This window comes from Hyperolius riggenbachi, chromosome 1 (genome assembly GCF_040937935.1).
Source record: "Hyperolius riggenbachi isolate aHypRig1 chromosome 1, aHypRig1.pri, whole genome shotgun sequence".
Classification (NCBI taxonomy): Eukaryota; Metazoa; Chordata; class Amphibia; order Anura; family Hyperoliidae; genus Hyperolius; species Hyperolius riggenbachi.
Window position 1 is genome coordinate 55828343 of NC_090646.1, and position 13283 is coordinate 55841625.

Genomic DNA, 13283 nt, shown 5'->3' on the forward strand with positions numbered 1-13283 from the left:
GGCTACATATACTGGGACTACTATACTCATGGCTACTTATACTGGGGACACCTATAGACCTGGCTACCTATGCTGGGGGTACCTATTTTGGGGGAACTGCTGTCAGATTATCTGCATTTTTGTGGAACCGCTGTTATGTATTTTGGGGAACAGCTGCCAGATTATGTGTATGTTAGGGGAACGTCTGCTGCCAGATTACCCGTATTTTGGGGAACTGCTGCCAGATTGTGTATGTTTGGGGGACCACTGCTGCCAGATTATATGTATGTTGGGTGTTGCGTGTATTTTGGGTGATCCGCTGCCAGGTTTCGCGTATTTTGGGGAACTGCTTCCAAATTATGTGTATGTTGGGGGAACTGCTGCTTCCACAATGTCTATTTTGGGGGAACCACTGCCATATTATCTGTATTTTAGAGGAACTTCTACCAGATTATGTGTCTTTTTGGTGAAATGCTGTCAGATTGCATCTATTTTGGGGGGATACACTACGGCAGAGCTCAAACTTCCCCGGCAGACCTTTTACATCACTGCTAAGGTCATGTATATTTGGCCCCACCCGTGACCACGCCCACATTATGCTTGACCACGCCCATTTTGGTGTGTTTTTCGAGGTGAGTCCACTCACTTCTTTTCCCAGGACTAGACCCCTGCTTTCAAGCCATGTGGCTGACTCAGGGAAGAAGCTAGCATCCTAATGTCTAAATGGCCTAAGGTGGTTGCACAATGTATGTGCATGTTGAGGTCATTTGGGTAATCCTGAGAGGTAAAGGTGCGTATTAACGGTACAATCTCCTGAACGAACAACCGGACGATTTAATCAGCTATTGATCAGACACGATCTTTTGGGAGCAAGAACGGGGCAAAGGAACTGCCTACGGAGTGCGTCTTTGTGGCTGCTGCTCTGGTGCTTTGAGTCCGCCAGGAGAAAAGCCCAACATAAATGTTCTGTTTCTTGTCTTGACAACACATCTTGCAACAGCATATAGCAATATAAAAAGTGGAAAGCAGTGGGACCAAGCATCCATAAGGACGTGAAACGGACGTCGCTTGGCCCACCTTAGTCCCTCACCTCCCACCTCCACATCACCAGCTTGCACACGGAGTATCTAATATGCTGTGAGTACATCTTGAATCTTACATGTTACCACTTGTTGCAATAAATTGGACTGGATAAAGGACGGAAGGTGTGCGTATCCTTTTTCTTCTGATTGCAACAGCATATAGCATATGGGGCTCTTAGGAGATCTTTACCAATGTGTTTTTGCCTCTGATGAAGCTGTCTGTAGAACCATAAAATGCACATCCAGATAAGTTATCACCACCCATCAAGCCATAGTTTATAATTCCAATACTTTATATATTATAAAAAGCTTGAAACTGAAAATGGCAGCTTGCGCCAAAATGGTTTTGTTCAGCAGCTGATTTGGACCAGGCAATCCTCAAAACCTCAAACTTATGAATCTCAAAAAATGTCCACAGCGCTTAAAAGAAAAATATCTTTAATAATCCAGATAAATTAAAACAATGATCACTGATCCTAGACCACAAAAAACCTTGTAGCACCTTCCCCACTTCACACAGACATTCAACTCTCACACCACTCACTCAGCCTCACTGCAGTGAGTACGTGCAAAAAATGCTGAAAAAACAGGGATCCCAGTAAAGAATCAAAAAACCAAAGTTGCACAGGCACATAAACAAAGTTAAGCATATAATCTTCAATGTGTATAAGCACAAATGCTAGGCACTGATGTGCACTTCAAGTTTTAGGTGTCACACTGTTTCCAATGTGGATCCCAATCAGCCCGCCTGCCCGGCAATGGCTGACCCAAAGTTCAGTCTTCAATCAAGGTGCAATTGTAAAGTTGCTCATACGTTACCCTCCTGTGTTAGGGCAAGATCACAGCTCCACGTTCTGCCTCAATCCAGCACCTGTTTGGCCAATAACGTGGGTGCGGAGAGGCTAGAAGTATAGCAGTGTCAGGGTCAGGGCTAAATTTCCGGATTCCGGATAGATGCAAGTCCGTATGCGGAAGTGTAACGCTCCACAGCGGTGGATTCGTTTTCAGTGACGTCACTCTTTCGTGCGGCGCAGGGTTGCTGACGTTTCAAGGGGTACGCCCCTCTTCTTCAGAGCTGTCCATTCGCCGCCTGTCCACCGCTTATGAGCGTACACTCCTCCTCAGAACTCCGCCCCTTCACCCTAGAGATTGATTAGCATGCTGCGACTTCCTTATTCCACTGCTGGCACACAATTTGGCCCATCCATTTCCACATACAGATGATCGCTGGCGTCTCCCCAGCATTTTCCTAGCATTTCTCTGGCATTTTCAGCATTTCTTAGCATTTGTCCAGCATTTTTATAGCGTTTTTTTGGCATTTCTCAAGCATTTTTCGGCAGTTTGTGAATATCATTCTGTGCTTGGTGCCACACTGATTAAATAATTTGTATAAAAAGTCTCTATAATGTGATTCATTTTATGCATTAGCTATATCCAGTCTAATTCTCACAATAAAGTGACTGCTCTGATTCTCTTATTTCGCCATAAAAAACTAAATTCTAAAAATATATGTATATACATATAATAACCCGGAAATTCTTTTAATATGTGTAAATACACAATCATTGCAACAATCATAAAAAACTCCTCCCCCTTTCCGCAGACAGTCTGAAGAACACACTATACATCAGCCTAAAAATGCATACAATTCAAAGTCACAGTTTAGCCCTTTTGGGGTCATAGCATCCATTTTAAAAATCCATGCAGATTCTGTGCGGGATAATTTTTTACTATAATCCCCTCCTCTCCATTCTTTTTCAACCTTCTCCACACCACAGAATAAGGAGCCCCGTACTTGGCAATTGTGTGCCATCTTATAGTGCATAGATAGCGGATGTTTTTCATACCCTCTTGATATATTATAGAGATGCTCTCCCATTCTTTTCTTTAGAGTACGTTTCGTACGCCCTATATACTGCTTGTTACAGGGGCAGCTGATCATATAAATTAACCCCTTAGTGGAGCATGAAACGTTACCCTTAATCGGAACGGTTTCCCCATTATGGAATGAAGTGACCTCCTGTGTCACTCTCGAACCTCCAGCTGCTTCACACATCCCACAATCTCCACACCTTCTAAATCTGCCTCCCCTGCGGTTGGAAAGGCAGGGGGGATTTGGCTCTGTAGGTGCTATTATTTGCCCCACATTAGTACTCCTCCTATATATAATTCTAGGAAATTCCTCTAAATATGCATTCAGTAACTCATCCTCTTTTAATATTCCCCAATACTTGTTAATGATATTTTTGACCTTTCCGGCCTGTTCACAATAATCCATAAGGAGGGCTGGGTAGAGATCTGATCTGGTGACTGAGCCTCTCTTTCCTGTCAAAAGTACATCTCTATTCATCATCTCTGTTTCTTTCAAAGCTGTTTCTAACAAGTTGTCCTCATACCCCTTTTCCCTGAAACGTTCACTTAAAGCTCCTGCCTCTTGCATAAAATCTTCTGGCCTGGAACAGTTGCGCTTCAGGCGAAAAAATTGACCTTTAGGTACATTTGTAAGCCACCTAGATAGGTGACAGCTGTCAATATTAATAAAACTGTTACAATCCACTGGTTTAAAAAAAGTTCGCGTATGTAGCAAATCTGCTTCTATAAAAACGGTGAGATCCAAAAAATCGACCGATAATTCACTAAATTCGACCGTAAATTTGAGATTATAAGTATTGATCCCAATCTCCTTGAGAAAAATCTCTAGAGATGGGGCTCCACCCCGCCAAATAAAAAATACGTCGTCAATAAAACGTCGCCAGAATACGAGGCCCGCGCCGGAGCACAACGCCCACTGGTCAAGGGTATGAGCCTCCCAGTGGGCCATGTACAAATTTGCAAACGCCGGCGCGAACCTCGTACCCATAGCTTTTCCAGTGCGTTGAAGATAAAATGCACCATCAAAATAAAAATAATTGTGTTTAAGGATAAACATCATACTGTCTAATATAAATTTAACCTGTTCATCCCTCAACTTTCCATCTTTCCGAAGAAAATATTCCGTTGCCAAAATACCTTTATCATGCTCTATGACTGTGTATAAAGAGCTCACGTCTAAAGTGCATAGTATGTCACCTCTAGTCTATTCCACCTTCTCCAACTCCCTTATAAAGTGGCCCGTGTCCTTCAAATAGGCTGGGGTTAAAACTACCTGTTTTTGCAAAAAACCATCTACGTATTTCGAAAGATTGGCAGTCAAGGAACCTATGCCCGATATGATCGGGCGACCTGGAGGGTTTGTCAATTGTTTATGCACCTTGGGGAGGTGGTAATATACTGGTATTCTGGGGTTATCATTCATTATGAACTCATATTCTTTTCTGTTTATTATCCCCACATCCTTCCCCCCATCTAGTAGGTTCTTTAATTCTCTCTTGTATTGATTAGTTGGATCCCCTTTCAAGGACTTATAGGTATCTTCATCTGTGAGTTGCCTCTCGGCCTCTGTCATGTAATCTTCCAACCCCTGAATAACCACCCCACCCCCCTTATCTGCAGGTCGTACTACTATAGACTCATCTTCTCTTAACGATCTCATAGCCCTTCTCTCTGTATTGGTTAGATTATCCTGTATTCTATTCTTGATGTTAATCCTTTTGAGGTCTCTTACAACCATTGTTTCAAAAGTTGTCATAGCTTTGCTGTATTCACAGCTAGGAAAAAAACAAGATTGTGGTTTTAGATTTGAATGACAAAAATAAGATTCATTAATGGGGCTTTCACCACCTTTAGCATGTTTCACCTTGATTGAAGACTGAACTTTGGGTCAGCCATTGCCGGGCTGATTGGGATCCACATTGGAAACAGTGTGACACCTAAAACTTGAAGTGCACATCAGTGCCTAGCATTTGTGCTTATACACATTGAAGATTATATGCTTAACTTTGTTTATGTGCCTGTGCAACTTTGGTTTTTTGATTCTTTACTGGGATCCCTGTTTTTTCAGCATTTTTTGCACGTACTCACTGCAGTGAGGCTGAGTGAGTGGTGTGAGAGTTGAATGTCTGTGTGAAGTGGGGAAGGTGCTACAAGGTTATTTGTGGTCTAGGATCAGTAATCATTGTTTTAATTTATCTGGATTATTAAAGATATTTATCTTTTAAGCGCTGTGGACATTTTTTGAGATTCATAAGTTTGAGGTTTTGAGGATTGCCTGGTCCAAATCAGCTGCTGAACAAAACCATTTTGGCGCAAGCTGCCATTTTCAGTTTCAAGCTTTTTACTATTTCCTCAAGTAGTGCAACTGTGCAGCCAAATGGAAGGATCTATAGCCATCAGTGCAAATTTATGGCAGTACAGACGTGATAGATATTCACGACTGGAACAATTTTTTGCCCAAGATTCACTCACTATCCAAAACAGTGGTTTTGAAGCAGAAACCATAAAATACCAATGCAGATCTTTAGAGAAATTGCTTATGGCAGAAACAAGAAACCTTTGGGAAATCCATACACTTGATCAATATATTCAGAACGACAAATGTCCGGTCGGTTTGGCCCTATATAGGAATTTATCTTTAGATCTGCAGTATGGTGACAATCAGAGAGAATGGGACAAAATGTTCCATGGCTTCTCCATGCAGGTTTTGGGGTTCTTATCAGAGGTGCGCAGGATTTAATTACTTGAATCTGGGGAGGCCATTAGAAAAGCATATACAGATTTGGAACAATATCAGGAATCCGAAGTGTAAAAAACCATGGAGACTAATATCCAAGTGAGATTAACATTGTTGGAGGAGGATATCATCAAGAGAAAAACTAAGAAATTCCAACGAGATGGGATGATGAGTGAGAGGCTGGATGAATTAGACCCTTTGGAGGATATTGTTGTTACAACAAACCTTAAGGATGGGGGGGAGGCTACTGAAGGAGTGGAGGAGCAGCTGGCAGACGCCGCTTTTGAGTTGCCATCCAAGGTGGATGTAATTGTAAATGGCAATCCGCCAGGTTTGACAATTGGAGGCGGAGCTGTTAGTTTTGGATCCTCTCAGGTTGATCCGTAAGTTCAGCTCGACTTGGCCTGTGATTTGATGAGGTCGCAGACCGAGATGGACGTGAATATTTTAGGAGGTCCGTCTGGGACTGCACACCATCTGCAGGCCATAGGAACTGAACAAATAGGGACTCAGGGACTCAACATCATGTATGAAAATCAGAGGGAGAATTTGTCCTTAGAAGGTAGCTCTAAACAAGGGGACGTAGTACGAGATGTCTCTGGGGGATTTACATCAATAGACAATAGGAAGGGGAATGACATGCAGAATCCCCCGAGGAATAAACATCTAGAGGGAGCTATTCCTAAAGTAAGCAGTACCAACACAACTAAATTACAAAACAAATGTTTAACACTACCAGTGGGAATGCTTCCCAATAAGACAATGAGCCCAAAAACTCCGAAAATACGAAAATCCAAACCCCAATTTCTGGATTATAGGACAACTTTAATGTTGGGTACCCCCAATCCAGAGAATAAGGAAGCATCAGGATTAAAAGAGAAACCATCGAGAAGCTCTCTAGGAGGTAAGAGTAAAAATAGAGATAAACAGAAAATGAGTGAAAAAGAAGGAACGAATCAGACCACCATGTTGCCTTTTTTAGGGAAGGGCAAAAGAAACAGAAACACGTTAGAGGGCGGAGAGGAGGGAAGCACTCCAAAAAAATCAAAAGAGTAATATCCTCCAGCTCAGTTCCAGAGGCAGACCTTACATCAATGGTGATTTATAATTTAAGTAATAGGGTCCTCACAGAGCCTGAAATTACAATATTAGGTAAGGGTCTAAAATTTGCCCCCTCATCGAAGGTTAATAAGTTCAGTACTTATATTGACATAAAAAGATATATAAGGAAATTATGCCTAAAGAAATATTTCATGAAACATGCTAAAGGTGGTGAAAGCCCCATTAATGAATCTTATTTTTGTCATTCAAATCTAAAACCACAATTTTGTTTTTTTCCTAGCTGTGAATACAGCAAAGCTATGACAACTTTTGAAACAATGGTTGTAAGAGACCTCAAAAGGATTAACATCAAGAATAGAATACAGGATAATCTAACCAATACAGAGAGAAGGGCTATGAGATCGTTAAGAGAAGATGAGTCTATAGTAGTACGACCTGCAGATAAGGGGGGTGGGGTGGTTATTCAGGGGTTGGAAGATTACATGACAGAGGCCGAGAGGCAACTCACAGATGAAGATACCTATAAGTCCTTGAAAGGGGATCCAACTAATCAATACAAGAGAGAATTAAAGAACCTACTAGATGGGGGGAAGGATGTGGGGATAATAAACAGAAAAGAATATGAGTTCATAATGAATGATAACCCCAGAATACCAGTATATTACCACCTCCCCAAGGTGCATAAACAATTGACAAACCCTCCAGGTCGCCCGATCATATCGGGCATAGGTTCCTTGACTGCCAATCTTTCGAAATACGTAGATGGTTTTTTGCAAAAACAGGTAGTTTTAACCCCAGCCTATTTGAAGGACACGGGCCACTTTTTAAGGGAGTTGGAGAAGGTGGAATGGACTAGAGGTGACATACTATGCACTTTAGACGTGAGCTCTTTATACACAGTCATAGAGCATGATAAAGGTATTTTGGCAACGGAATATTTTCTTCGGAAAGATGGAAAGTTGAGGGATGAACAGGTTAAATTTATATTAGACAGTATGATGTTTATCCTTAAACACAATTATTTTTATTTTGATGGTGCATTTTATCTTCAACGCACTGGAACAGCTATGGGTACGAGGTTCGCGCCGGCGTTTGCAAATTTGTACATGGCCCACTGGGAGGCTCATACCCTTGACCAGTGGGCGTTGTGCTCCGGCGCGGGCCTCGTATTCTGGCGACGTTTTATTGACGACGTATTTTTTTATTTGGCGGGGTTTATTTGGGATCAATACTTATAATCTCAAATTTACGGTCGAATTTAGTGAATTATCGGTCGATTTTTTGGATCTCAACGTTTTTATAGAAGCAGATTTGCTACATACGCGAACTTTTTTTAAACCAGTGGATTGTAACAGTTTTATTAATATTGACAGCTGTCACCTATCTAGGTGGCTTACAAATGTACCTAAAGGTCAATTTTTTCGCCTGAAGCGCAACTGTTCCAGGCCAGAAGATTTTATGCAAGAGGCAGGAGCTTTAAGTGAACGTTTCAGGGAAAAGGGGTATGAGGACAACTTGTTAGAAACAGCTTTGAAAGAAACAGAGATGATGAATAGAGATGTACTTTTGACAGGAAAGAGAGGCTCAGTCACCAGATCAGATCTCTGCCCAGCCCTCCTTATGGATTATTGTGAACAGGCCGGAAAGGTCAAAAATATCATTAACAAGTATTGGGGAATATTAAAAGAGGATGAGTTACTGAATGCACATTTAGAGGAATTTCCTAGAATTATATATAGGAGGAGTACTAATGTGGGGCAAATAATAGCACCTACAGAGCCAAATCCCCCCTGCCTTTCCAACCGCAGGGGAGGCAGATTTAGAAGGTGTGGAGATTGTGGGATGTGTGAAGCAGCTGGAGGTTCGAGAGTGACACAGGAGGTCACTTCATTCCATAATGGGGAAACCGTTCCGATTAAGGGTAACTTTTCATGCTCCACTAAGGGGTTAATTTATATGATCAGCTGCCCCTGTAACAAGCAGTATATAGGGCGTACGAAATGTACTCTAAAGAAAAGAATGGGAGAGCATCTCTATAATATATCAAGAGGGTATGAAAAACATCCGCTATCTATGCACTATAAGATGGCACACAATTGCCAAGTACGGGGCTCCTTATTCTGTGGTGTGGAGAAGGTTGAAAAAGAATGGAGAGGAGGGGATTATATTAAAAAATTATCCCGCACAGAATCTGCATGGATTTTTAAAATGGATACTATGACCCCAAAAGGGCTAAACTGTGACTTTGAATTGTATGCATTTTTAGGCTGATGTATAGTGTGTTCTTCAGACTGTCTGCGGAAAGGGGGAGGAGTTTTTTATGATTGTTGCAATGATTGTGTATTTACACATATTAAAAGAATTTCCGGGTTATTATATGTATATACATATATTTTTAGAATTTAGTTTTTTATGGCGAAATAAGAGAATCAGAGCAGTCACTTTATTGTGAGAATTAGACTGGATATAGCTAATGCATAAAATGAATCACATTATAGAGACTTTTTATACAAATTATTTAATCAGTGTGGCACCAAGCACAGAATGATATTTACAAACTGCCGAAAAATGCTAGAGAAATGCCAAAAAAACGCTATAAAAATGCTGGACAAATGCTAAGAAATGCTGAAAATGCCAGAGAAATGCTAGTAAAATGCTGGGGAGACGCCAGCGATCATCTGTATGTGGAAATGGATGGGCCAAATTGTGTGCCAGCAGTGGAATAAGGAAGTCGCAGCATGCTAATCAATCTCTAGGGTGAAGGGGCGGAGTTCTGAGGAGGAGTGTACGCTGATAAGCGGTGGACAGGCGGCGAATGGACAGCTCTGAAGAAGAGGGGCGTACCCCTTGAAACGTCAGCAACCCTGCGCCGCACGAAAGAGTGACGTCACTGAAAACGAATCCACCGCTGTGGAGCGTTACACTTCCGCATACGGACTTGCATCTATCCGGAATCCGGAAATTTAGCCCTGACCCTGACACTGCTATACTTCTAGCCTCTCCGCACCCACGTTATTGGCCAAACAGGTGCCGGATTGAGGCAGAACGTGGAGCTGTGATCTTGCCCTAACACAGGAGGGTAACGTATGAGCAACTTTACAATTGCACCTTGATTGAAGACTGAACTTTGGGTCAGCCATTGCCGGGCAGGCGGGCTGGTTGGGATCCACATTGGAAACAGTGTGACACCTAAAACTTGAAGTGCACATCAGTGCCTAGCATTTGTGCTTATACACATTGAAGATTATATGCTTAACTTTGTTTATGTGCCTGTGCAACTTTGGTTTTTTGATTCTTTACTGGGATCCCTGTTTTTTCAGCATTTTTTGCACGTACTCACTGCAGTGAGGCTGAGTGAGTGGTGTGAGAGTTGAATGTCTGTGTGAAGTGGGGAAGGTGCTACAAGGTTATTTGTGGTCTAGGATCAGTGATCATTGTTTTAATTTATCTGGATTATTAAAGATATTTATCTTTTAAGCGCTGTGGACATTTTTTGAGAACTTTATATATTATGCATGTCATATATCCCAATTGTTTAATAAACAATACATTTTATATACTGTTTGTTTTGTCTCCTAAAAACCCCATTCGTTATGGACATTTTCTTCTTTGCATGCTTACCCTCATGTGAAGCTGAATATGTTTAAACACATTCTGTTTTAGGAAAGCATGCGTGTACCAGGAATAGGAATTTTAAGGACAACTATTGCTAAAAAAAAATGTAAAATTTAAAATGTAAGTCTATAATTATGTATAGAATGGACATTTGTTCAAGAGTAAAATGCACTATAAATTTATTTTTCCTATGTTGCAGTCACTTACAACAGATTGTTGACATCTGACAGATCTGTCAAGTTTATGGACTATTGAAACTCCTCATGGCATAGATAGCTACAGGTGCCCTTTAGTATTAGGTAGCCAGAGCTATCCTCAGTATTAAAGCTAATAAGAATCCATGTGTTACTAAAAAAAAGTCAGATACTCACCTAAGGAGAGGGAAGGCTCGGTCCTAATGAGCCTTCCCTCTCCTCTCCCGGTGCCCTCGGTGCTGCGGTGGCTCCCCCGTTCAATTCCCCCGCCGCGGGGACTTCGGAAGTCATCGGGAGTCGAGTCCTCCCAAAAACAGGTGGCTCCATACTGTGCACATGCGAGTGCATCATAGAGGGCAGGGCGCTCGCGCGTGTGCAGTGTAGAGTGGCCACTCTTCGGGAGCACTTGGGCTCCTGAAGCATTTCCGAAGCCTCCCTTCGGCGAGGAAACAGCGGTATTTGACCAAAACGTTTGAATACCGCTACGGGGGAGCCAGCGCAACAGTGGGGACCGGGAGAGGAGAGGGAAAGCTCTACGGGACCCAGAGCCTCCCTCTCCTTAGGTGAGTATCTGACTTTTTTTTTTTCAGTGTGGGTTCCCATTAACTTTAAGTAGATAGAGGTGCCACCATGTAATAGGTAGCTAGTGGTGACCCCGACTGAAGGCAGATCTGGTCAGTGAAACGTCGAGACCCGGGGAAGTAACCTCTCATTTACACTTCACTCGGGACTCAGCATAGGTAAGGCTGGAGGGAGGCACTTGGGGAAGGGAGTTAGCTGCCTTTCCAACATCAAGGGCCTGATTCACAAAGCGGTGCTAACAGTTAGCACGCTGGTGAAAAGCCCTTTATCATGCCTAAACTCAGTTTAGGTATGATAAGTTTAGGTGTGATAAGTTTAGGTGTGATAAGTTTAGGCATGTTAAGTTTAGGTGTGATAAGTTTAGGCATGATAAGTTTAGGTGTGATAAGTTTTTAGGCATGATAAGTTTAAGCACCAACTGGGTTAGCACCGCAGTGCACAGCTGATCAAAAGTTTTGCACTAGCAAAGTCTGGTGCACATCGCATAGAGTTTAATGGCGCTGCTTTGTGTGCGGGACTTTGCACGCTATCTAAACTTATCTAAACTTAGCATGCCTAAACTTATCACACCTAAAATTATCACACCTAAACTGGCTTTTCACCAGCGTGGTGCAATGGTTATCACGCCTAAAGTCTCTAACTGGGTTAGCACCGCTTTGTGAATCAAGCCCCATGTGTCTGTAGGCACATGTCTACAATGCTTTATGGTAAATCCAGACCTGCTCTCAACTGTCCCTCTTTTGCAGGGACAGTTCCTCTTTGGGAACCAAATCCTCTGTCCCTCTTTCTTCCTCATTTGTTCCTCCATTAAGACTGATGTACAGATCTGTTTTAATCCATGCATTTTTCTACATAAAAATGTGTTTAACTAACGCTAAACATTATTCCCATCAATTAAATTGATATACTGTATTTCTTATTTTTATTTTATAATGTTCACATGACAACAAAATTAATGATAGAGAGGGTGTGGTTTGAGTGATGAAACTACATTTTTTGGGTTATGAAAAATTTCTGAGTTACAAAAAGTTTCCCATTCTCCTAATGCTTCCTGGAAGCATACGATCACGCTTCCAGGTCCTTTGGCTGTGGCCTTCTTGTGGCCAAATAGTAAAACTACACCCACATCTATTTTTTACTAAACAAATACATTTTACATTTAAAATTAGATGTTAACCTCCCACACCACAAATTACCCAAATTAAATTTTTAATAAAAAAAAAAAAAAAATTACAATGAAAAAAAACAACAACAACATAAATAGTTACCTAAGGGTCCATTGTGATAGGGACATAATTTAAATATGTGTAATTAGCGGGACAAATGGGCAAATAAAATACATGGGTTTTAATTACGGTAGCATGTATTAATTTCCAACTATAATGGCCAAAAACTGAGAAACAATAATTTTTTTCCATTTCTTTCTTAATATGCCTGTTAAAATGGATTTAGAATAAATTAATTCTTAGCAAAATGTATCACTCAAAGAAAGCCTAATTGGTGGCGGAAAAAACAAGATAAAGATCAATTCATTGTGATGAGTAGTGATTAAGTTATTGGCAAATGAATGGGAGGTGAAAGTTGCTCAGATGCAAAAAATAAACAACCTTGCGTTAAGTTTCCATCTTTCTTATTTCAAAAAGTTGGGAGTTGGGATTCAGATTTTCATGTCTATGCCTGGAGGTGAAATATATGGTTGATTGATGACAAAGGGGTGAGATGGAACTTACATGACACGTGCAGTGACACCGGCGGAGAGATACTGCCGTCTTCATCGTCCTTAGCCAGGCAATGATAGACTCCACTGTCACTTCTCTTCACATGTTCAAACAGCAGAGTGCGGTCACTGCTCTTCTCCAGCCGCTTGCTGTTCTTGTACCAGATGTATTCCATCCTGTCCAGCTGGGACCCCAATACGTCACATGTCAGCGTCACTCGCTCCCCTTCCGAAGCCTCTGTGGACGGGCTCGCCAGGACTCTTGCAGCTGCAACAGATAATGGTGTGTGGTCATGGGCGTGTGCTGTCACTTTATCTTTACACTAGAGGTGGCCATCTATCTTTTGCAGGCCGATTGACCATTGGATTCGATCATTTTATCAAATCGGATGGAAATTGGCCCTACAAAATGTCCGCTTGATCAATGATTTGATATATTTTAT

At 41.7% G+C, this 13283-nt stretch overlaps 1 protein-coding gene across 3 annotated transcripts in view; it reads right to left on the reverse strand.

Annotated features, from left to right (window-relative positions):
- SIGLEC1 (sialic acid binding Ig like lectin 1) overlaps positions 1-13283 on the reverse strand; it is a 94874-nt gene that overhangs the window by 23794 nt on the left and 57797 nt on the right. For all 3 annotated transcript variants that reach the window (XM_068274511.1, XM_068274517.1, XM_068274502.1), the window contains exon 12: positions 12854-13108. In XM_068274511.1, coding sequence (XP_068130612.1) covers positions 12854-13108 — 255 coding nt within the window. The remainder of the gene's footprint in view (positions 1-12853; positions 13109-13283) is intronic.